The sequence below is a fragment of the Pinus tabuliformis genome, chromosome 7 (assembly GCF_031772625.1).
Source record: "Pinus tabuliformis cultivar Carrire ecotype Pingquan chromosome 7, CPIR1, whole genome shotgun sequence".
Lineage (NCBI taxonomy): Eukaryota > Viridiplantae > Streptophyta > Pinopsida > Pinales > Pinaceae > Pinus > Pinus tabuliformis.
Window position 1 is genome coordinate 1,349,709,153 of NC_142293.1, and position 26,829 is coordinate 1,349,735,981.

The 26,829-nt window shown below is 40.4% G+C and overlaps 1 protein-coding gene across 1 annotated transcript in view; it reads left to right on the forward strand.

Annotated features, from left to right (window-relative positions):
- LOC149252557 (altered inheritance rate of mitochondria protein 25-like) overlaps positions 1–26,829 on the forward strand; it is a 214,816-nt gene that overhangs the window by 147,453 nt on the left and 40,534 nt on the right. The window contains exons 6-7 of the mRNA XM_089454184.1: positions 13,686–13,763; positions 13,872–13,978. Of these exons, the coding sequence (XP_089310310.1) occupies positions 13,686–13,763; positions 13,872–13,978 (185 nt within the window). The remainder of the gene's footprint in view (positions 1–13,685; positions 13,764–13,871; positions 13,979–26,829) is intronic.

Genomic DNA, 26,829 nt, shown 5'->3' on the forward strand with positions numbered 1-26,829 from the left:
GAGTTTTTTTGCCAGAGTTCCCGTTTTGAGTTTATAGTTCCCGTTTCAAAGTTTACATTGTTGGGAGTAATAATGGGGCTTTGGTTACCTATTTCTTTGGCCTACATTTGCCATCTCTATTGTGCATTTTTTTCATCATTATTTTACATATATAGCTTGGATTACAAGCTTTCATTGATTCAAAATAATAATTATTGTCTCAAATATGAAGTGTTTCCTTGTTCATCGAGGTTGGGATATTGAATGTTCCTTTCATTTAGATAGATCATGATTTAGACGGGAATTGCGTGAGGGTTAATGAGGAGGGTAGAGTTTAGGCTAGGATTTTGTCCATGCACTTTCTTTTATTTCGGTTGCTTTTGTATTATAAACAATGTTACCTGCTTAACAAGAAACATAACCTCAAAATGGGTACTCCAGCCCAAAATACCCCTACTTTTTGCACAAAAAACATGAAAAACATTATGAAATCAGAAAGTGGTGATGCTGCATCACCCTTTTCTTAGGGTAAAAATTCAAACATTTTTAGCCATTTTATAAAAACCAAAATCATGATCATGAAAAACCTTAAAATTCCAACAATTTTCAACCATAATGTTAAAAATCAAATAACATGACTCTGAAAAACCTTAAAATTATGAGATTTTTCTACCATGGAATTAAAACCAAATATCATGGGTACAAAAGACATTAAAATTTCAACGTTTTTCAACCATGACATCATAAACCAAATATCATGGCTAGAAAAACCTTAAAAATCAACATCTAAATCAAAGAGTAATTCTACCAAGAGAAAATGACTAAAAGTATAGCTCTTTCGAGATCTTAGCTTAAGACAACTTGATCTATTTTCAATGGGGCACTAAAATTGCAGTATTTTTTAACTATGGTTTGTAAAATCATTCATTTACACATTTTTTAATTTAAAATATGGAATTTTAAAATTTTTCTTTACAAACAAATTAGATATATATATATATATATATATATATATATTTTTTTTTTTTGAGTAAAGACTAATTCTATTAAGTGATGGAAAATATAGTACAATCAATCCTGAAAACAGGCTTAGCAGAGAAGCAATGGAGCCGAAGGTGATAGGGAATCAACCTTGCTCCAAATAGACAGACAAGGGACAGGTCATAGAAGCAAAGGAATACAAAGGAGAGTACTGATCAAAAGGCTACCCCGAAGGGTTGTTTCCTGCAAATCGACATTTTTTGCCTTTTTTCTTGCTTACTTTTATCCACCCAGTGGAGTTTGGCTGTGTCATGACAAGTTGTAGATTATTTTGTCCTGATAGCTGATCATCCTTGTCAGAGTCTGAGGACGAAGAGAAATGGGTACGTTTCTGAGAAATCTGCTGGATAGAGGGAGCCTCCTGGTGAGCCGAGGGGGTGTCCTTTGGAATTTCCTCATTTTGTAGATCAGCTTCAATTTCCTCATCAACCTGCACATCTGCCTCAGATTCCTCCTCCTTCGAACTCGAGAAGCCTAAATCATCCAGCGGACAGGGTGGTTCAAAAGGATTCCATCTCTTGGATTTGGGCTTACGATTCAGATTCTTCTTTTTATCTTTGAGCTGTGAACATGTACTCTGAAGGTGCCCTGTTTGATGACAATGGCGACAGCGGAAGGCTGTGTTCTCGTAATCCAGTGGTTGAGTCCAATGGAAATCTCCAAACTTGAGATTAATCTGATCCGGCAGTCCTTTGCTGATATCTATTTCTGCACACAGTCTGCCATATGTGTAGAGGCCATTTTCCCTTCTTGAGGTATCTGTGGCCAGGTATCGTCCCAAAGTGTCTCCAATAGCTAGGAAGACAGAGAAATCCCAAAAATGTGCCGGAAGATTCGGGAGCCTGACCCAAATGGGAAGCTTGGAGATGACTGCTGTAGAGGGGTCGAAGTCAGGAAACCAGGGGGTTAGAAAAAGCCCAGCTGAACCCCAGAACCAAGGGCCTCCCGTTAAGGCTTTCTGGTAGTCTTCGCTTGATTCAAAAAGCACCAGGAAAAAACCTTTTGAACATAAGAAGATTTTACACTTTTTAGTCCAAGAGGAATGGACCCATTGATAAAGATCTACTGTGCGAGGCCATAGGCCATTAAATCTGCAAATGAGTGCGGATTCTGCAAAGCTCTGGTAGCGGCTTTCAATCCTAGGAGTAGAGAAGTCGATGGAGGGAATTTCCTCTGATTTGTCTACCAGAAACGGCTTTGGAGCTTCATTTAGCTGGGATGCCTTTGAAGAGGACTGTGGTTGGGCAGCGTTTTTGCGTGCTGCATCTTTGTAAGAGAAAGATGGGGCAGAGGAGGTTTGCCCAAATGAACCACCTCTTAGACGGAAAGAAACCCCAATAGACGCGTCCTTTTGAATGTTGTAAAAAGAAAGAGGAAGGGAATGCGTAAGCTGCTTACCCTTATACAGCAATCTGAGGGAGGAGGAGGGAATCCCCAGCCGGCATTCAAGTTTTTGCAGAAGATTCTGCACAAGATCTGTTGTGCAAACCCATAACATTGTCGTTTTGCCGGAAAGATTAACTTGGATCTGGAATGCCTGAGGTTCTTCAGGCAGATCCAGCTGGTTCACGATCGAAAGCTGCTTCAGAGTTGATCTCGTCTGAACTTGCCTCCTGCAAGCTGCTTGTCCATCGATCTGGGTTTTTTTAAGGCCCCAAGATCTTCTGGGCTCCTGATTTGATGGTTTAACTGTAGATCTGATCATCTGACTACCATGCACAGTCAGTACCCCCGATTCAGAGCAGAACGTTTTCTGCTTGCCGCTGTGATCCTGATTCCAGAAAAAACTGGTGCATGCACAGCCATCTGAGGGCGCAAACTGTGCTGGTTCTGTTAATTCCTGTGCAGTAGAGCATGCAAAATTCCTCTCTGTGTTCATCTTGCCTGGGGATGAGGCACCCCTGAAACTCACGGCTTTTAAATCTGCAAGACCATGCACAGGCCAACCTTCAACTGAACCTTGTGAATCAAGCCGGATTCCTAAAACCTTTCCAGCACATTCATTCTGAGCTGAGATTGAGAACAGGCCCCTTTTTGGGACCAAATCTCGGTGAGGCTTTTCGTCAAACACTTGCCCCGCAACCTTCTTGGATCTGAAATGTAATAGCTTACGTTGCTGGTTCTGGAATTCCACGCTCCTAAATTCCCCCACTCTCCAGTTTCTCTCCCTTTGGACCCTATTGGCCGCTGCAATAGGGGCGCCGACATCCGATTCTAAACATTTTTGCATGTCCAACCCTGCCCTGCTGCACGAGTTGGGCTTTCCCGTGGAGCCGCCTGCTCCTCCTACCTTCATTCCCCACGCTGATGGATCCATCTTTGGCTTCCAGCTATTTTCAAAGATGGCTTTCTCCATGATCCCCTTCGTGCCCGCGTAAGCCTTCGGGCCATGAGCATTGGCGAACACAGTGGTAATAACCGGAGACCACCAGGCTACTCCGTGGGCTCTGCACCGTAGGCTATTCGAGCAAGCTGAAGATCTCCGTGGGCGGGGGTGGGGGCCTTCTGGCCTTGAAATGACGGATTCCGGAACCATTTCCATGTCTCCTCTGCAAACTCCTTGTCCAATTTGAAAGTTAAAATTTCATAAACAAATTAGATAATTAAAAAAAAAAATCCAAATCAATTAAAAAACCAATAAAAATGGATTAAAACAAAAAAAATCAACTTAATTTTTAAAACAATTAAAAAAAAATATTTAAACAAAATTTAAGAAGAAAACTAAAATGTAGTGAATTTTAAAAAAATGTTTGGGAAAAAACCATTAATAGAAAATCTTGATAAAAAAACTAGTAAAATAAATAAAACCTAAAAATATACCCATATTCTAAAAAATAAAAGAAAAAAACTACAAATAATATTTTTTTAGAAAGAAATATATATAGTTTTAAAAATAAAAAAGCTTAGTCCATAGAGTCTTGGATAGACGGTGACGAGTTGCATTGTTATTGTTATTCATCTGTTATTCCTGGACATGACCATGATGTAGTGTCACTAGGGGAATTTAAATAAAAAAAAAACAAAACAGAAACTTAGAAAATATAAATTGAAAAAAAAAGTTAAAGAAAATTAAAAAATAAATATTTATTTAATTAAAAGAATTAAAATTAAAAAAGAATAATTAAGAAAATAGTCTTTTGAAAAAAAACAAAAATTATCATTAAATAAGATAAAAAAGGTGAGATTTAATTAGAAAATACGAAAAAACATTTAACAAAATAGAAATGAAAATATTTTTAAAAAATGTGTTATTCTACATGTTGCTTTGTTGTGTGTTTGGGGCATGCCCACGCACAACATAGCAACAACTTGTTCTTGTCGTGTGGCGTTCGCGCATCACCCTACACACTACACATACGATATTTTATTTTTTATATTTTTTAATATGCATATTTTATATTTTTCTAATTTTTTTTTATTTTTATTTTTGTAAGTTTGGGTGGAACTACATCATCATCATGTCCAATATATCACCTTGATCGAGGCAGAAAATTGAATCAGTAACTTCGCATGAAGAAATTCCTTAATGGAGTACTTGATCACCGTTTATCCAAGACCCCATGGATGTTTTATTTTTTATTCTAAATTATTTTTAAAACTATATATATATATATATATATATATATATATATATATATATATATCTATTTTGTTGGCTTGACTGATGGGGGATTTGAAACTTGAATCTCATGGCTTACATAATACTTCATAAGACGACCATCGCCAATTCAATTGCCCCCATTGGGCTAATTTTAATTTAATTTTTATTTTTTTTTTAATTTTTAAGTTTTAAAATTTTATTTTTATTTCATGATTTTTGAAAATATATAAATTATTTTTTCTATTATTTATTTATTTTTAATGCTTTTAATTATCAATTTATTTTTTAAAGTGTTTTGTTATTTTATTATTTTTATTATTTTTTATTTTTTTAGCTTTTTGTTATCATTTTTTATATAGAACATTATTTTTCATATAGAACATTAATTTGATATTTCAATGTTTTTTTTTCAATTTTTTTTAGAATAAAAAAGTGATTTTTTAATTGATTTTTCACTCAAATATATATATCTATTTTTTATTTTTTTTCAATTTTTTAAATGTAAATTAAAAAAAAAAAAAAAAAAAAGTAAATGAAAACTATGTAATGCCACTTTTAGATTCACAATTGACTTTATGTTTTTTATTTTTGATAGTACCAATGGTCAAGGCTGTAATGTCAATTAATTGGTAATTTTCACCCAAAAAATTAAACAAAAACTAGGCAAACTTGATAAACATTTAAAAACCAAGCGTTTAAAAAAATAAAAAATAGAAATGTAAACAAACTTGAAGTGGCGAGTTTTAATGTTTTTCATAGCCATGGTATTTAGTTTTTAATGCCATGGTTGAAAAATGTTTGAATTTTTTTTTTTTTTTAACTGAAACGGTTGTGATTTTTATTTATTGCAAAAGGGATGGTGGGTCTTTGCCGAAGCGACCCCTATTACATGGCTGTTTTCCTTTTTTACAGCCTTTCAGCTATTACAATTTCACATTTTTGGAAGTCTTTCCCCGTTTGCAGTTAAGTTCCCTTTCCTGAGAGTGCATCCAATATTCGCCATCCGATCTGCTTCGCTGTTGGAGTTTCTGAGTATGTGGTAGAGCTTGTATGAGTTGAAGTCTTGTAGCACTCTCTTCAGTCTGTCCATAATTTTATTGAGACCAACATTGTTGAAGAGTTCCCCTTTGATTAAATTTTTAATTATAATTTCTGAGTCTCCGAAAACTTGGAGATCTTTGATTCCTTTCTCCCTTGCAATAAGACAAGCTTTGAGTAACCCAAGGATCTCAGCTTGATTGTTAGTTTTCAGGCCAAGTCCCCATGCAAATGAGTCTCTTTCTGTCCCATCCATGGAGTAGATGACCCCACTAGCACCGGCTACTTCGGGGTTCCCTTTGGATGCCCCGTCAAAGAATACGGAAGTTAATTTTTGGGACCTCCACCATTTCTGGAAGATGTCATCTGGTTCTCTTTTTTGCCAATCTGATTTAGCTTTCAGGGGATGCAGAAGATATTTTCGGGGGTGAGGTTCTAGGGCCAGCCACCTCTTTTCTTCCGGCGTGAGCAGAGGATCGTCTTTGTGGTATTGCTGTTGGGCCGTTTCCAAGAGGAGAGACTTTGCTTTGGCTGCAACTTGAAGTGGGGAATGCTGTATTTCTTTGAATATCTGTTGGTTACGTGCCAGCCAAAGCTGCCAACAAACATATTTTGGTATCGCAATCCACACCTTGCGCCAAAAGGACTTGGGGGGGATGCACTGAGGGTAGAAGGCATTCCAAGTGGCAATGAAATTTGGGACAGAAATCTGAGATGGTATGGAGATCTGAAAATCTTGCAGGATGAGTCCCCAGACCTCTTTGGCGAAGTGGCATTCCAGAAATAGGTGCTGGGCAGTTTCAAGGTTTCTTTTGCATATATCTCATCTATGAGGCCCTTCGATTTTTCTCTTTACGAGATTATTTCCTGTTAAAAGTTTGTTGTGCGCTAATGTCCAGTAGAAATTTTTTATTTTTGGGAGTGCCAGCGGCTCCCAAATCTGTTGTGCGCTAATGTCCAGTAGAAAAAATTTATTTTTGGGATTACTGTTCTTCGAACCTTGGAGCGCTCTATAGCCTTCAGCTGAAGTGTAGTTGCCTATCCGCCCCCATCCCCAACTGTCTCTCGTGGTTCTGTTGATCGGCGTAGCCCCTTCGAGGAGCTCCTCCAGAAGGTTTTGTTGGCCAATTAAATACGCAGGTGCTCCGTGGAAGTTCCAGCCTGCCCATTCATCGCATCTGTCCCAGTTTGACAAGTCATAAACGCTGTTTATGTCTGCTCTTTCTAACCATTCCCTGAGGTCTACGATTTCCTCATTCTCAGCTAAAGGTTCACACCCCATTATGCGGTCTTTCCACAAGTGTGTGCGCTTGCCATTTCCGGGGATTCTGTACAAGTGTTGCTTGAAAAAATTGTTGCTTTTGCAGCAGAGTCTCCAGACCTGTGTACATGGAATTGTGCTATCTAGATGCATTGTCCTGAGAGCGGCATTGTCTGTGTATTTTGACCGCAGAGTGATGCTGACGGGGTGAGAAGGGTCGTGGATCATTTTCCACAGAAGCTTGCCTCCCAGCGCTGTGTTGACGAGGGAAGGGTCGCGGATTTGCAGTCCACCCTCAGTGATCGGTCTCTTGACCAGATCCCAGTTTACAAGATGAATTTTTCTTTCGTTTCCTTTCCCTCCTTGCCATAAAAAGTCCCTGAGGAGTGAAGAAGTCTGTTCCATTACTTGTTTAGGAGCCAAGAGGAAAGCTGCTTGATAAATAGGAAGAGCTGACAACTGGGATTTGATGAGAATGGTTTTTCCACCTTTTGTTAACTAGTGACCTCCCAAAGCTTTGATTTTAGATTTGATTTTACTGATGATATCAGTCCAGAGAGACCTCTTGTTCGTGTCTGAGATTATTGGAAGTCCTAGATACCTAAACCTGTCCCATTGTGCATGCCATTTGAATCCTAAGATCTTCGCGATGTTATTGATCTCCTGCTGATCTATATTCTAGCTGAAGATTTCACTTTTGTTCTCATTGACTAGAGCACTAGATACCCTGCAATAACTTCTTAGGACATTGTCAAAGGCTTTCACTATTATGGAGGAGGCGCCTCCCAAGAATAGGGAGTCATCCGCAAAGAGAGCATGATTCAGGGGGGCTGATCCATGGGAAGGTTTGAGACCGGGAAGGGTGCCAACATTTCTTTCAGATGATAGTTTTCTGCTGAGGGAGTTCGCCATAAGGATGTACAGAAAGGGGGAGAGGGGGCATCCCTGCCGGATGCCACGTCGAGCTTGGAAAAAATTGGTAGGGCGTCCGTTGATAAGGGGAGCGATCCACGGGGAATCAATACATGCTTTTATGAGCTGAATAAATTGCTGAGAGAAGCCAAAAGACTGCAACACTTTGCAAAGGAACAAACGATTAACTCTATCAAATGCGTTTGCCATATCAAGTTTGATCAACATACCTTTCTCCCCACACTGCTTGCTTGAGTGGATGGTCTCCTGTACCTGGATGACATTGTCCAAAATGTTTCTGCCTTCCACAAATCCTCCTTGAGAGCTGGAGATCAATCTTTTGAGCAAAGGCTTGATTCGATTGGCTAAGATCTTGGTTATTATTTTATAAGAAACATTGCACAGCGAAATAGGCCTAAATCTTGCAAAAGATTCTGGGTTGGTTTCTTTAGGAATTAGGGCTAAATAGGTGGAGTTGGTTCCTCCTCCTATCTTAGCTTTTTTCATGAAGCCTCTTATCATTTTAAGGAGATCCACTTTTATGACTTCCCAGCAAGCTTTGTAAAAGTGGATTGTGAATCCATCTGGCCCAAGGGCCTTGTCAGCTTCCATGGACCAGATTACATTGATGATCTCCTCCTCTGAGATGGGTCTGCAGAGAGCTATGTTGTCTTCAGCATTGACTAGGAGAGGGATTTTGGTGAGGAATTCGGCAGTTTCGTCATCACTGCCTTAGGTTCCATCATTGAATAAGTTCCTGAAGTGATTTTCAGCAGCGTCTTTAACCTGATTGAATCCTTTGCAAACTTGGCCCTCCGTAGTTTTGATTTCAGCTATATAGTTCCGGGACAGCCTGGCTCTGTATTGTCGATGGAAGAAGGAGGTGTTACGGTCCCCAGCCTTCAACCAAAGACTTCTTGATTTTAGCCTCCAATGTTCTTCTTCAGCTCGAAAGGATTGGTATGTGGAACATTGTGCTTTTACTTCCTTGTCCAGTAGTTCTGCTGTAATGACATTGTTTTCCATATTTATCTGCAGAGAGTGCAGCGTCTGGACTGCCTCTTTTCTTTGATTGGTTGGAGTGGGATCTGGCTTTTTGATCCACTCCTTCAATGCTAGTTTTGTGGCCTTCAGCTTTTGTTCCCATATATAGCTGGTGGATCCTGTAACGGGTTTAACCCAGGCAGCTTTCACAGTATCCATGAATCCCTCTTTTTCAAACCAAAGCAGGCTGAAACGGAAGGGGATGGGCCCCAAATCTTCTTCATCCTCCAGTAGGAGCTGAATTGGCTTGTGGTCTGAGGTTAGTTTAGGCAAAATTTTTGTAATGATGATTTTTTTGTTCATCATGAGGGTGCTTTGGACTAGGAATATGTCCGGGCGGGCAGCAATATGTTCCGACCCAGCTCGATTATTTGACCAAGTGTACCTCCCGCGGATTGGGATGAAGTCAAGAAGGTCCCAGTTCTGGAGGAGCTCCTCCACAAATGCCAGCATGGGATCTCTGCTGCCTAATCCGCCCCTTTTCTCTTTTGGATTCAACACTATGTTAAGGTCTCCTGCTAAAATAATATTACTTGGGAAGTGTTGCTCTAGAAAAGTCGAAAGAGAGTTCTAGCAATCTCTTTTCTCAGAATAATTAACAGGGACATACATATTGAAAAGAGAGATGTTCAATTTACTAGCTTTGTGCTTGAGTTCTGTATAGATCCAGTGCTGAGTTTCTTTAGAGTTTTGAAGTTGGAATGCGCTGTCTGACCAAAGAGTAGCCAGGCCTCCGGAGGTACCCCTGGCACTGATTGCCTTGCCTATATTTTTATTCCACTTTGACTTACTGGTGTCTAGAAGGGCTTGCCCTTCAATCTTGGTCTCTTAGAGCATGAGGATTTCTGAGGGTTCTGTTTTGAGAAGATCCTTGATTGCTTCTAATTTAGCGGGGTTCCCCAATCCTCTGCAGTTCCAAGAGACAAACTTCATTATTTACTGAGAGGGGGATTGGGACCTCCCTTGGAAGGCCTCGGTCTGGTATTTCATCCGATGGACATTTCTATAGTGGCTTGACTTCCTTGGGTTTTGAGTCTCTCTGCCTCTTCTTCTCTCATTTCTTTTCGGGATTTCCTTCCAACTCTTTTAAAGGGGCGCTCATAGGTTTCATCCTCTGATGAACCTGAGCTTTCTATGGCTTTTTTCTTTGCCACTTCTGCATATGAAGGGTTGGATGGGCTGCCTTGGGTAACTTCAACCTGAACTGCTTTTTCTCCTTCGTTGCTTGGAGGGGTACTTTCTTCCTGCGCTCGATTTTCCTGCTTTGGGGCTACAGGGTCGATCTGAGTGCTTGTTGTCTCTTTTGTTTTTGCTTCGCCTTCCTGAGTAGGCTTAGAGCTGCTTGGGATTCCTGTTGTGTTTCCTTTGCCGGAGCCTTTTTTTGGAAGGGTTGTTTTCTGAACTAGGGTCCATTGATCCCCATTTTGTTTGTCTGGTAGCTCTTCTGCCCTTTTCTTGCAGTGCTTGGCGAAATGTCCATGCCCGTGGCAGTGTCTGCATTTGAAAGGTAACTGTTCGTAGTCCAGCTCCTGGATATGCGTCCATCCGGCGACAGTGAGCTTGATTGCTTCCGGTAACCCCTCCTCTAGATCGACTTCAACACAAATGTGAGCACAAGAATACTGATCTTTTCTTGCAGCTTTGTCTATGTATTTACCCAGCGCATTTCCGATGTTCTCTAGGGATTTTTGGTTCCAGCAGTGGAGCGGCAGGTGGGGAAGTCTCACCCAGACCGGGATAGCTGATGGGACGTCTTGGGAGGGGTCGAAATCTAGGGACCATTTGTTCAAATATAGTCCCTGCGGTCCCATAAAATATGTACCATTTCTGAAAATTAAACTTCTGTCTTCTATGCTTTCAAAAACAAAGACAAAGTATCCTTTACCTACAAAGTAGCTTTTGACGCCTTCTTTGATTAGGGGGTTCCAGTTTCTTTGAGTCCAGTCTTATACTGATTTAGGGGAGGGCCAGAGACCCGTGAACTGCCCAATAAGGCCTCTCTCTGCCAGGTTTAGAGCTGCCTTGCACGTATCTTCTTCAGGAAGGGCCACTGAAGGGATTTTTTCCATTTTCTTGATGAACTTCTGTTGAGTCGCTGATGGCGCTCGTTTCGGGGCTGCTTCGATCATTGCTTTAAAGGCTATCACCTCAGGAGGCGGGATGTAGAGTCCCCCTGAAGAGTCCATGGTGAGAGCGCCTCAGTGCCGTGCGCAGGGGCGCAACAGCCACGAGGGCACACAGAGGAACACCCAGTAGCCAAGAGATACGCTGCCCTTCTGCGCTGCCAAGGGGCTGGATGGCTGGATCAATCTGCGGCTTTAATGAAGGCGGGCCAGAGGCGGCTAGGGCTTCCGCAACGCAGCTCCTCCAAAACCAATAGAAATAGAAAAATGTTTGAATTTTAACCCTAAAAAAAGGAGTGATATTGCATCACCACTTTTGCATTTCAATTTGTTTTTTTCATATCTTTTGTAGTCATGATATTTGGTTTTTAATGCCATGATTGAAAATATTTGAAATTTAACCTTGGAGAAAAAAGGTGATGTTGCATCACCACTTTTTCATTTCAACGTGGTTTTTTCATGTCTTTCGTAATCATGATATTTGGTTTTTAATACAATGGTTAAAAAATGTTGGAATTTTAACCTATAAATGAAAAACCAGTGATGTTGCATCACCACTTTTCAAAAAATAAACATGAAAATCATGATTTCATGTGGCCTCCAAAAAAACAAGAACTCTATAAAGTTATCGTTATGTTGGTAACATTTTTTTTAATGTTTAGCTCATGTTTTTTGTTTTCTTTCTGCTGCATCAACCTTTTAGGGAAAAGTTTCCAAAGCCATACTCAAAGGATAAGGAAAATAGGAAACCAATACAAGCAACAAATAGCAGTCGATTTGAAAATGCGATGTGGATACATTGGAAAATACAAAGGCCTTAAGTGTGGAAGTCACACTACCATTATCAGAGTCTCTTATTTGTGCCCCTCCTACTTTGTGAAAAAAGGCCTCAAGGAAGATCACATTGGACTAAGTGTAAGTGATAACCACCAAGGTGAAGGATGGGAACAAGTGTACAACCAAAAGCAATCTATCATTCAATTCAACCTATGGTCCACACTAGAATACCCCTAAACATTAAATGAAAACACTTGAATACAAAAATGGTTAATGTACCTCACAATAGATGACTCACTTTCATTGGATGAGCATGCTAGATGAAATAACACACTGACTGGAGAGTGAATGAGAGGCATTTGAGGCTGGCTATTTGTGGATCATGAGAGGGGTTGTTGGCTAGCAAGTTGAAACAATAGGAGAAATTTTTTCTCTTAGGGATTACCCACATGGACTAAAATGAGGGGAATAGTTGCTGAAGTGATAGTTATGACACTTCCACTAATGCACATTATATAGGTCACCTAGTGAAGCTTTGCTCTAAGGTGCTAGAATTTGCTATTTATAACAAAACCGCTCCTGAGAGGTTGGAAATCCGTTCCAATGGTTCTCGCTCCTAGGAGCTTTGGAACTGTATGGGAATGTTACCTTTTCAATGGGAGCTGCAATGAGCGTTGGGGAAAGTTCCAGGAGCTTTGAAGACTGTTTTTTTGGAGTTCCGGCATTCCCTGGTGTTGGGGAATACAAGGCCTGTAGAGAAATATGCTGAACTAACATGAGCCTATGTTGAAACCTTCGTAGGAAGTTGAAACCTTCGTAGGAAGAAATGCCGGAGACTTCCTTAACACCGATATCCTTAATTGAGAAACTGGAGCAATCTCTTGATGGGTTAAGGAAGCATGTGGCACCTCGACATAAGGGCAATATCTGGGATGTCATGCTGATGAGTATTTCTTTTGCTGTTTATATATATATCACAAAATATTGTGTGTGCATATTGTATGTGGCAGTGAATGCTTAAACATAAGAGTTGTATTTTCTCTTAAGAGAACTGATAATGAACTTGACATTTTATATATATAAAAGGAAGAGACTCTGGGAGAAAGACACCAAAAGGATATATTTATATATAAGAGAGATTATATATTTAAATTAATTATAACATTTGAATATTTTGATTCAATATCAATTTTGATTATTATGTAAATTATATAATTAAAAAAATATTTTATATTTTTATATTTTTAATTCTTTTATTATATAATATTGTTCCCGACACCAGTACCCAAGTTCTTAACATTCCCGCATTCCAGAAACTGATGCAACATAGGCTATAACAGACAACATTATCACTGTGAATCCCAACCACTTCGGCTACCCCTGATGGGCACAACTAGCAATATTTATTGCTAGAACAGAGCTGTTGTAAAAATGGATAAAACACTAATGTACATATGCATAGAATCATTTCGTCAACCATTTATAATAATATATTCATAGCGGCCACCCTAGGGTGGTTTCTATTTCTGTCATCAATCTACATTTTATGTGATTACCTCATTTATTTTTCATTTTGCCATTAGTGTTTTGTAAGTTTCGGGCAAGTCACTATTTAGAATACAACCTTGTTTTTCTTCTTGCATATCTTTTTTGATTGTCTTTTATTCTTCGCTTTGTGACATTTGTTTGCTCTTTGGGGTGTTGCTTGGTGCGTCCTTTATATTTTTATCCAGGTAAGTAATTTTTTAATTTCCAAATAATAATTGATTGGAAAGATATTACCCGTATATGTAATTATGAGGAGATGGCAGTGATAGATGATTCTAAAGATTGTGACTGTGTACATTGATTTTGTTTTTGTCCGGAATCTGTTAACCGATATTCTTTATTTTTTGTTATGCCTTTGCAGATGTTCACAGATGCAGGTCAATATGTAATCAGGTTTGGAGATATTGACTCCAGTATCAAAACTGGTCTAGCTGCCCAGGCAAATGTCCCAACCCAAGTCTTTTTGGTGTTCATGAAATTTTGAATTTAATTCTTTTTTGTTTTGCTTTTTAAGTTATATGACTGATTGTTATTTCTTTTCTGGCAGATACAAGAATTGGACGTATCCCGGCCATTGACTCTCTTGGAAAGAGCTGTAACAGTTGCTCTTGCTGTATCACTAGACAATGACTACTTTTCCAGGCATAGCGGCTGGTGAGCAGATAATTACATTTGTTTCTAAAAACAAGTATAATCTATATAAAGAACATACAAGTATAATTTGTATAAAGCACATACTAGGACTATCGTAGATGTAACCAATGATAAGTTATAAATAACGTAAGACATTTTGTCCCTAATTATCTAGGCTGAAATGTTCATGGATAGTTTATGTAGGTTGCCACGTCAATTGGGGGCAGTTTGGGAATGAAATGCTGATGGGGATGGGTAGGCCACATTTTGAAACAAGGTTCCGTGGAAACATCAAGCTTCTTCAGATATAAAATTTCATATATACCAAAGAGTGTCAAAATTTTAAAAAATAGAACTAAGAACTATGTGAATCAGAAAAACATAAAACATAAAATAATATGGTTCATTCATGATGGTTCTAACTAGTTAAAATAATATGGTTCATTCATGATGGTTCTAACTAGTTAGTCCTATTTTCGACCCAACATTTAGATTATGTCTTCGTTGCGTTTTGTAACATCGGAAGGTCTTCTACATAGGGTTGGTGTCTTAGCATGTGGAAATGAAGTCTTTTTTAGGTGGTTGTTTGAGAGGAGCAATTAATATGATCTTCTTTTCAAGTTCAACTTAGGAAAAGTACATTGATCAATTAAATTGATTAATGTAGGCTTGGGTTAATGTTTTATCCAAGGATAATTATTTTATTATTCAAGTGATGGAGATCTAATATTTTCCATTGATCTAAGTGATTAGGGATTTAATCCCAACTCTCAATTACTTTGGAGATTAGGGATTTGGCCTTGGAGAATTATAAAATGAGCTTATGGGAGAGAATGAAGACACATTGCATATTGCAGTGACTCAAGTGAGATGAAAAGATTCCAAGAAAGATTTTTTGAATTCCAGATATTTTGTTAGTGAGCCACAAGGCTGAGGAAAGGAGAAAAGGCAACGGGAGAAAATTTCCAGTAGCAAGAAAACTAGCAGAACACCTGCACTTGTGACTCCAGGGGAGTCGTGCAGCTAAGGGACCCACACATATGAAGTGGCTAGTATATTGGGCCCCACATGGAATGCACAGAAGGTTGAAGGAGGGCCGCACCAGTGATTGGGAGGCTGGAATTTTCACTAGAAAATTCTTTAGGTTTTGCTATAACTTCTTTATACTTTCTGTGGGCCGTTGTCCTTGATTAGGGAGCCCAATGCTTTTTTTGAGTTAATTGAATGTGATGAAAAGTTGGAAGGTAAAATTGTTTTGCTGTTCTGTTTGATTTTATGGGTTATTTTCTGTTTTGTTTGTGCGGCAAAATTGTTGTTAAAAGTGTCAAGTATTGCTGTTTGTAATTTTCAGAAATTAAAATTTACAATAGAAAATTATATATTGGTAAAAGAAAATTTTTGGGCATAAAATAATTACATGAGATAGTAAATCTGATTGGAACTTAGAAAATTAACATGGTATCAAAGAATTGAGCAAGTTCTGTGAAGGAACATTAGTGGATACACGTTTCTAATAGGGTCATTTTTAATTTTTTGCAGTAGAATTTTATTTTTCAGCAAGGGTTTTGTGGCTAAAGTCGATTTGGTGAGACGGCATCATCAAGTTGAGATTTGAAGACAGATTAGAGGGGGTTGCAAATTACATTCCATGGAAGGAGAGGATCACCATTGTTTTGATGGCAAATAGTCTGTGGGAATTTGCTGAAAAGGAGATCCGAGTTCCTTAGTATCCTACACAAGCAACTGAACACAATCTAAAAGATGTAAAGGCTAGGGAGACCATATTGGAGTTTGTGAAGGATCACATATTGCTCGCATCACAAGAAAGAAAATAACTCATCAACTATGGGTAGCGTTGACAAAGCTATACCAAAGTGACAACCAAAGTAGAAAGATGGTGCTAGGAGAAAAGTTAAGGAATATTAAAATGAACAGATCTGAAACTGTAGCCTCATACTTCACAAGAATTCAACAAGTTCAAGATGAATTTGCAATTGTGTGGGAAGTTGTGGACGATGATGAACTTGTTAAGATAATTCTAAGTGGTTGTACTAGGCAATAGGTTACCTTTGTAAGAAGTATCTGTTGGAAACAATGATAGTGGTTGTACTAGGCAATAGGTTGCCTTTGAAAGAAGTATCTGTTGGAAACAATGATAATATTGAGAGGGGGGGTGAATCAGTATTAAGGCTAATTTTAAACCTTTTTTGCCAATTTGTTTTTCATATTCAAACTTGGCAACCATCCATATAATCAGCAACAACATGTAAAATGGCAGCAATATCAAATCAATAGACAAGCACACACCACGAACATCATGCACATGAAACGCAAGGTTTTACGTGGAAACCCTCTCGGGAAAAAACCACCAAATCTTGTTGTTGTTATTAATGTAAAATAAGAGCACCTACTCTATTACATCAATTTGTTTTGTAAGCACCACTCACAGGAAGCACCAACTCCCTTTGATTGTTTGCTAGCACCGACTAGCAGGAAGCACCAACTCGCTCTTTTTGTAGATCCCTGTATAGCTTACCAAAAGCACCATGTGAAGCACCAATTTCAGGATTTCTTGCAAGCACCAACTTCCAGCGCCTTGGATTTATTCAAGCACCAACTTGTAGGAGGCACCAACCCCCAAGCCTTCTCAAGCCTCCATTAGAGATGGAAGCACCAACTTCTTGTATGCAGGCTCCAACCTGCACTTAAATAGGAATTGAATGTTCTCTGTAATTGACACCCACTCTGCTTGATGTCAACTTTGTTCTCTGCTCACTCGGCAGCAGCACATTGATCTGCTCAACATTAGTCACTCATCAGAGTGCACGCAACTCTCTGTTCTCTGCTTTTCATCAGCATACATTGATCTCTCGGCCTCTTTCTCTCCACAACGCACACTTAGCTCTCAACCTTCTTTCTCTGCACATGCCCCTTTGGCCTTTCTCACACAACAGCGTAGCTCTCGGGGTCTCTTACCTCCGCATAGACACTCTCGGCCTTTCTTTGCAGAATTGGCTTTCTCAACCTTATACAACAACACACACACAAAGCTTTTCCACTTATCTCTCTAGCAACAATGCTGCTTCCCCCCACGTTGCTCATCTGAGCTCCTGGGTTTTGATCCTTTGTTGCCACTCCTGTCCTGTATTCATACTGCTCGAGTATACTTCATCATGGCTTTTCCATTCTGCTGTTGCATCTGACTCGGCCTTTGCCAATGCATTAAACATGAGAATGGCCACTTGACTGTTTTCTCCATACTGAGAATGAATTCTCAGTCCACCTGCACACTCCAACCAGGCACAGTCCTCTCTGTGAACAACTCTCCTATCACTAAGGCTCTCCATGCTTATTCATGGTTTCACACAACTTAGCTGTACTTCGGCATGGCTTCTCTGTGGACTATTGTCCTCGTTGCCTTGTCTCAGAGTTTTCTACTGATCCATCTGACTCCATGAACCAACTCCGCTGATCTGCATTTGTTTTTTGGTAGTCGACCCATTTATCTACTTAACTCACTGAGACGTGCATAGGAGCATAAAGATGGCTTGTCTCACCTCAAGGCAGACCTAACACTTTTTCCTGAAGATCATGGTCCTTGCTGCCTTGACCCAACGATCTTTGATAGTTGCCATTAATCCTGAGACCAACTCCTCTGCTTCTGCATTCAATCAAGTAGTTGCCGACCCATACGCCTTTAACTCTTTGTACTACCTTATCGGAGAAATTCCACATTGTTACTCCACAGTGGTGCTATGTTTCGATACTGCTCAGTCCCTTGCCGCTTAGCTCCCGTAGTGTTTACTATCTCATATGACTGGGCCAGTGTCCATCGGCTTAATGCCAGATCAGAGCCCGCTTTGTATCATAACTTCTGCGAAGTTCCGATTTCATCTTGGCTCCTTTTGCTTAGCCCTCACAATGCTTCTCATCATGGGACCGCTACCTGTGACTTGCCGCTTAGCATTAAGGTGCTAGGGCGTTTTATTCCTGTCGCGGGCCATTCTTCCTTTATTAATTGCTCCACGCCCTTGGTTCTTTGAACTCTCACGGCCATGTGTCAGCCCAATATTGGAAGCCCCCTTTATCGGAACTTTTCCAAACTTCAACTATTTTAGAGTTTCGCCATCTTCAACCTCCGATATGCTGACCTCCAATTATGACGTCATCACTCCAAGTGGCGACTCCTTAGAGGTGACACGTGTCACCCGGTTCTGGTCCATTAGACTACCCAATAAGGTTGAATATGCCTGCCACATGTTGTGTTGTACTGCCACATCATGTTGACCACATCATGTTGACGTCAAATGCCACTATAGCTTATCGGAGCCAATCATATGTTGCCATGTGTCTTGTTGTATTGCCATGTCATGCTGACGTTAAATGCCACTGTAGCTTATCGGGGTCAATCCTATGCTGCCATGTGTCCTGCTAGAGGAGAGAGAATAGGGCCCGTCAACTTTTGGTTTTGCACCGAAATCCTTGTTAATGTTCTTTTGGCATTCCTCGGTGCTTATAAAGGTTTATCGACACTTATCTAATATCGTAACTTTTAAAGGTTCCTGACTTTAAGAAGTTCCAATATTCTGATCCTCGCTATGCGATGTTCTGATGTGCTAAGGCTCCGACCTTCGATGTTCTAGTATCCAGTTCTCCGATATGTCGATACTTCAATGTCTCGGGGCTCTGATATCCTCAAACCTCTGATACAACCTACTTCGATATACCAAACCTTCTATATTCTGATATCGCGATGTCCTGGACTTCCGATATGCCTAAGCGTCGATACGCTGACCTTCGACATCTCGTTCTCCAATATGACGATGCACCGATATGCTGACTTTTGATATTCTGATGCACCAACATGTTGGACCTCCGACATTCCGATCTCCAATATGCTGATATTTCTTCCTTTCTAAAGCTTTACAACCCTGAACTTCAACAAACCATATCTTTTGATCCAAAAGTCCGTTTTTGGACTTCTGCATATCGTTGGAAAGCTTATTGAGAGCACTTTCCAATGGAGAGGGTCCGATGCAAGCTTTTGGTGAAAATCCCTACACTCGAAGGAACCCCTACTACAACAATTCTGAATCTACTTCACCTACTTGATTTTTTAATATACCTTAACCAAGTTATTCTTCTGAATACTGAAGCAAATTACTTCTACAACCTACACTAATTAAATGTTTGATCTCATGAAAAAGAAATCAGAGCAAAGAACAAGATACATAGGACACACTTATTTTTGGACACAATAGTCCCTAGAAAAACCCAATGCGGGAAAACTGCTGCAACAACTTTGAGGGTTTATTATTATGTAGGAGAAATATCTGAATATATATCTAGGATGCTCATCTAGCAATCCTTTACAGAGAAAATACTGGTGGAAAATTTGAGTGAGTTTTACCTCACTTCACCTAGAAGAATTCCCGCTGATCTGGCACAAGACTGGCTAACCCCGGCTATTTCTGCGCTGGCTCTGCATCACATTCTGCCCTCTGCGTTAGCTCTCTCCACTGTTCCGACAGTTCTCGATAGTTCTGGCAATTCCCGATAGTTTCGGCAGTTCCGACAGTTCCAGCTTATCCCGACAGTTCTGGGTTTTGCGTGACAGGCATCTTTTCTGCTTAGCTCTCCTGGCTACTGCACTGCCTCTCTGCAAGCTCTCTCTGTCTCTCTGCCAGTATTCTCCGAAAAATCCTTCTTTCGAATTCTCATTGCCTCTCAGCTGCAAGATCTCCCCAATCGATTTTCTTCTTGAGAACTTCTCACCTTAGAAAATCGATTTCCTCAATCTCTATGTGTGTATTTCTAAATGAACCCCAAGCCTCCACTTTATATTTTTCCTGTTGAGTCTTCAACGACCTAGATTAAGTCTCTAATCAACGACTAAGATTAAAACATGACTTGATCCGCCTTCTAGATCATTGTCACCCATATTTTGATTAATACCCATTAATATTTTAATTTCTTTAAGTTTAGACTTAGGAACTTCATTAAAAATATTAATTATTTTAATAAAATACAATCCGGGTGGAATTTCACCAAACGGTTTTTGGGTTCTTTAGAACTCATTTGCCTTAGCCTCTCCACCAATTTTCAAGGCTAGAGCACCTCTGATACTACCAAAAGCTAACACTCCCTCTTAGCAAGGAAAGTGCTCTAGCAATAATGTCCTCCTGCATGTTGCTCTGTTTTTGAAGCACCTCCTTTCTGCACTGTTGCTACCACCAACACTGCGTTGCTGCTGCTACTGTACTACTGCCCATGCCACTGCCACTGCCACTGCTGCATCTGTACCATAGTTTTAAAAACCGGCGGAAAAAACCGGTAACCGGCCTAACCGGCCGGTTGGAGGCCTGGCCGGTCCGAACCGGCCCTTCTAACCCGGTTTCCTCCCTCACTCGCCCAAAATACAGCCCTAACCGGTAAAAACCGGCCGGTTTAGGGCGGAACCGGCCGGTTTATAGCTAACCGGCTGGTTCCGTCCTAAACTGGCCGGTTTATGGACAGGCCGCCGGTAAAAGGAAAAAGCGTTGCGGTTTTGGCTGTTAGTGGTGGTTTAGGGGTTTTGGGGGGCAGGGAAAGGTGTTTTCCCTCCAAAAACACCCTCACACTTGCTATAAGACACCCCTCTCACTCTCATTTGTCTCACACAACTGATTTGGAGTGTTTGTGAGTGTTTGTGAGTTTGTTTGTGAGCTTGGAGAGTGTGGAGTTTTTGCTGAAGTAGTCATCTTGGAGTTGGAGTTGGAGCTATTTTGGAGATAGTGTGTAGCTGTCAGTGGAGTTGCCATCTTCAAGAGGAGGCTAAGGGAGCTAGTTTGCATTTCCAGGTAAGGATTTGCACTTGATAATTCCTCATTTGAGTCTGCTGTCCATGAATTTTTTTTTGTGTTATAAACTTCTCACTTCTATGATCTACCATCCAGGGAGTCATCATGCCTCCAAAAGCCGAAGATACTGCATGGGCTCATTGTGATATGATTGATGGCAAAATGATCTGCAAATATTGCCAAAAATCCATTCAAGGAGGGGGTATTAACAGGTTCAAGCAACACTTGGCTGGGATAGGAGGCCATGTAAAGCCATGTGGAGCACCAAATGAAATAATAGGGCATATGAGGGCAGAATACCTTCAGAAGTTTGAGACTCAAGTCACTGAACCAATAGAGAAGTTTGTGGCTACACAGTTTGGGAGTCGAGACTCAACCAACTGAGTTTGATCATGATGACTGAGACTCATGAGAAGTTTCAACTTCAAGTGATAATGTTGATCACTATTATAGTATTGCTATTATCATATATGTAGAGTCTAGAGTCTAGACTGAAGTCTTGTAGTAGGCCACTGGCCCCATAGTTTGTAGGCTTTATTTTTGCACTCTAGTGGCCATTTAGAGCCTCATTGCTTATGTATTTTGTCGATGATATGTATTGCACTCGGTGCCATTTTGATATATTCACCTTTAAGGCTTTACATGGTATATCAATGAGCAATCTTTCCATATTTTGTCTCTATTGGCTTGGAATCATGGTTTTAAATCTTAAAAATAGTTTTTTTCATTAAAAAATAATTATTTAATGTATTTTTCTAAAACCGGTTCGTTTAGACCAAACCAGTCCCGGTTAGACCGGTTCCGGTCGGTAAACCGGTTCATTAGGTGGACCGGTCCGGTCACCGGTTCCGGTTTTAAAAACACTGATCTGTACTACAACTCCCTCTCAAACGCTGCATCTGCTATGTTGCTAGCACTGCCACTACTAACACTGCATCCGTACTACAACTCAGTTGCTGAGAGAAGAAATTGAAAAACATCCAAAATTAGTTGAACTTAACTGTGTTCAACATAATACAATGAATTTTGGAGTCTGACTGCTACTGACCCTCTGAATCTTCTGCGCTGCTGCTGACTTCTGCATTGTGCCATCTGCACTGCTACCAACCTTTCTCTGCGCTGATCAGTCTCTGGTCCCAGGTTACTGCATCTGTCCTCCTAACACTCCACTGCATCATCTGACACTAAGTCCATCTCGCTACTGCTGAATCTTGGCCTCCCGTAGCAAGGAATTGATCCAAGAGGTGGACTCCTCAAGGATCCTGCCCACATGTAGTCCTCCTGAATACAACGCAATATCGCCCCATCTCCCTCCTAGAGATGCGTGGGCACTCATGGCAAACTCATCCTCATCATTCTTTGCTGAAGCAGCCTTAGGATCATGTTTCTCGTCCTTATCCTTTTTCTTCAAAGGACACTGGGATGCATAGTGGCCCAACTTGCCACAACTGAAAGATTTCACCTTCGAAATGTCCTTCTTTCTCTTCGGCTTTCTCTGTCCCTTCAATGCTAGAGCTGCATTTTCCTCCTCCTCCTTCATCCTTGTGCCACTCCCACTGCTGCCATTGAGGTTGACCTTCACTAGGTCCCTCCTCAACTCCTCCTGTTAAAGAGCCGCCCACATCTCCCCCCATGAAGGTAGTTTTTCCCTACCCAATATACTTTGGACGAAAAGTTGCCATTCATCTGAGACTCCATTCAGGGCTATCCTCACCATCGCGATTGGCTGAGGAGTGGACCCCAGTGCAATGAGCTGGTCTCTAGTGTCTTGAAGAAGTTGAAGATAGAGGTTCACCCGTTCTCCTTTCTACATCAAAGTCCACTGCAACTTCTACTCCAAATACATCTTTCGTTGTTCAGAAGAGCCTTCATACAGAGAAGACAAGCCTTCCCACATCTCCCCTGCTGTATCCTTGCCCTGCAAGTGTGAGACCACATGATCTCGAACTCCATCGAGAATGAGCCTCTTTGCCTTCCATTGCTTGACCTTGTACTTCTTCTTTTGATCGTTGTCAGCAGGAACAAGTACAACACTATTGACATAGGCCTCGAGATCATATTCCTCCAGAACGGCTAAGATTTTGGTCTTCCATATGACATAGTTGGAAGCTCATTACAACCTGTCCTGATCTCTGAGCCCATGCGATGCCATCTCACCCAATTGTTGAACTGATTCCTCTAGTCACTACTTAGCGCTGCTCAACTGCTCAGCAAGTGAGAAATTCAAACTTTCTGGCGGAAAATTCTCTTAGGAGAAAATTCCCCTTCTACGTGTCTTTGTTCTTTTCCAACGGATTTCTGCCTTGGCAGAAACTGCGCCCTTCAAGCACTGCGTTGAGGCTCTACGTCACTGCCTCTACCTCAACAAACTCACGAACTGAAAATTGTACCTCTCTGTCGTCTCACTTAGAGAGAGATTTCCTTGGATTTGCTTCCCGGCAAGGACAACGCAATCGCTTCAAGGGGATTAGAATTGTTGCCAAGTGCATCTTTCAACCTCACTATTCAGCACTGGATCTACTCTTTCTGTTTCAAATCAATGCTCTGATACCATATGAAAATTCCTACACTCTGAAGGAACCCCTACTACAACAAGTCTGAATCTACTTCACCTACTTGATTTAAACTATGTTCATCAAGTTATTCTTCTGAATACTGAAGCAAATTACTTCTGCAGCCTACACTAATTAAATATTTGATCTCATGAAACAGAAAACAGAGCAAAAAAGAAGATACATATGACACACTTATTTTTGGACACAATAGTCCCGGAAAAACCCAAGGTGGGAAAACCAGTGCAGCAACTCTGAGGGTTTATTATTATGCAGGAGAAATATCTGAATACATATCTAGGATGCTCATCTAGCAATCCTTTACAGAGTAAATATTGGTGGAAAATCTGAGTGAGTTTTACCTCACTTCACCTGACAGAATTCCGACTAATCTGGCATAAGACTGGCTAACCCCGACTATTTCTGCGCTGGCTCTACGTCAGCCATGCATCACCTTATTTTCCCTCTGTGTAATCTCTCTCGGCTGTTCTGGCAATTCCCAACAATTCCGACAATTCTGGCTAGTATTCCCCAAGACGCATCCCCCAGGGTCAAGTGTGCGCACCCCTCACACCCCACGCACCCGAGACGGGGGGCGTTTGGGGAAACGTTTCCCCATGTCCTCCTTTAGGGGAGATGCGGGGAGACGCAGGGGGGGACGTTTCCCCAGTGTGGGGGACACGACTCCCCAAAAGGGGGACGCCTGGGCATCCCCCCTCAAAATGGGCTATGCGTCCCCCCTTAAATTTCCTTGTAAACAATGACTTATGATAGGGAAAATGTAGCATTTGACCATATTTCCCTACTAATGCTATGCTATTCATGGTAATGTTAAATTCTTAAAGTAAAAGTGACATTCTCCTTTATCTTTCATTTTCATCCTTGAAAGATAAAGGAGAATGTCACTTTTACTTAAATTTTTAACATTACCATGAAATGACTCAGGATGTTTGAGAGTGGTTTTGACCTCATTGGATTTCATATGGAGAAAGTAGAATCTTAGATCTCACTCAAAATCCAGCAGACTTAACAGTTTTTCAAGAATTTAGGATTCGACGGAGTGCAATGTTTCCATTGCATTTTGTCATGTACAAGGGTATGGAATTAGTATTTAATCAAGAGCACCAAGCGCTCTGTGTACTTTAGAGTGACTTTTAAACTCGTCACTCCATTGTTTTTGAGTTTTAGTTATATCAATTTACTATTCTAGTCTTTAGATCAATTTTTCAGGAATTCAGGATTCGAATGGAGTGCAATGTTTCCATTGCATTTTGTCATGTACAAGGGTATGGAATTAGTATTTAATCAAGAGCACCAAGTCCTCTGTGTACTTTAGAGTGACTTTTAGACTCATCACTCCATTGTTTTGAGTTTTAGTTATATAAATTTACTGTTCGAGTCTTTAGATTTCAGTGTCTATTATAGTCTATTTTGCTTAGTACTAATTAGATTCTAGAATGATAAATGATGAATTTTAATTTTAAATCAATTTAGAATCTAGAATGATGAATGATGAATTTAATTTTAAATCAATGTAGATTCGAGAATGGTGAATAATGAACACTGAATATGGGTCAGAGTATTTCATTATTGAATCTCGTGGTTTATGGATGAATCATGTATGTATTAGTTAGGATGATGAGTATGGATCAATGTATTTCATTATTTAATTCAATTATGTATGCATCATTCTATATATATATATATATATATATTAAAAAGGAAAAAAATTATATACCCCAACGTCCCCCCGTCCCCCCTAAATTTCCCTAAAATTTGAGGGTACTTCCACACATCCCCCTTGTGCGTCTCCCCGTCCCGGATTCTTGGTGGAACATTGGTTTTGGCAGTTCCGGCTGTTTCGGCAATTACGGTTGTTCCTGATAGCCCTGGATTCTGCATGACAGACAACTTTTCTACATCAGCTCTCTTGGCTACTGCACTACCTCTCTGCATGCTCTCTCTGCCTCTCTGTCAGTATTCTCCAGAAAGTCCTTCCGAATTCTCATTGCCCCTCAGCTGCAAGATCTCCCCAATCGATTTTCCTCCTAAGAACTTCTCACCTCAAAAAATCGATTTCCTCAATCTCTATGTGTGTGTTTCCAAATGAACCCCAAACCTCCATTTTATACTTTTCCTGTTGAGTCTTCAACGGCTAAGATTACGTCTCTAATCAACGGCTTAAAACATGACTTGATCCGCCTTCTAGATCATTGTCACCCATATTTTGATTAATACCCATTAATATTTTAATTTCCTTAAGTTTAGACTTAAGAACTCCATTAAAAATATTAATTATTATAATAAAATACAATCCGGATGGAATTTCACCAAACGGTTTATGGATTCTTTAGAACTCATGTGTGTTAGCGTCTCCACCAATTTTCAAGGCTAGAGCACTTTCGATGCTACCAAAAACTAACACTTTGAGCCCATCTGTTGCCTACAAAATTGCTGCAAAATCTCTGCTTCTCGACTCTCCAGACAGTTGAACTCACAACCACCAGGGTGATCATTTTATGACTTCTTTAGTAAGCCTACTACTTTGATGATTCTTTACACGAATCTTGCAGCTACCATGAGATTCCTCTTGGGCCATCACTGCCAACATCTACAGCGACAAGCATCTAAGCTAGTCTAGTTGACATCAATGCCAACACTCCTGCCAACAGTATGTTAGGTAATGCCAACTGTTGACACCTAATCCTCAACGGATGGGTGAACTGGACAGTCATCAAGAAGATGAACTGATCCGTCATATTTATGTATATAAATGATAGTTAGCTAATGAATAATGCAATCAGTTTTTTCTTCCGCTCATTCATTCTAGAGTTACCCTGGCCTAACATGGTATCAGAGCACAGGTCCCATAAATAGTTGTAACTCCTGCTGTCCTGAGAGCTGCTCAGTCCTGAGCGCTACTCTGACATTGATTCCCTGGCTCTGCCTCTGCCTGGCCTATAAGCGGTTTCATTCAAGGCGGTATTGCGCTCTCTGACTGCCAGAGACTGCGCCCTCTGTCCTGAGACTGAGCGTCTCTGTCCTGAAGACTGCGCACTATCCATAATTATGCGCTGCTGAATGTGCGTTGTTCTCAGATCATGAGCCATTGATATTGAATGCGCATAAGCGTTGATGCGTTTCTGATTTTGAATTCATAAGCGTTGATGCGTTTCTGATTTTGAATTGATTTTGAAGCATAAGCGTTGATGCATTTCTGATTTTGAATTAATATTGAATGCACCTGAGCGTTGAATAATCTGCCCTGATGCCGATTTGCAACACATTGCTCTCATAAACATTCAGGTACATTCATATCTTCTTTCCTTTATAGTAAAGAACCTCCCAAATGTCGGCTCACTAAATCGTTGGATCTGCATTTGCGTATCCATGGAATTATCGATACCCTGAAAAACCACAGTACATGCAAACGATAGAATAGAGAGTTTGGATTTAGTCAACCGTAACCCGACATGTTGGG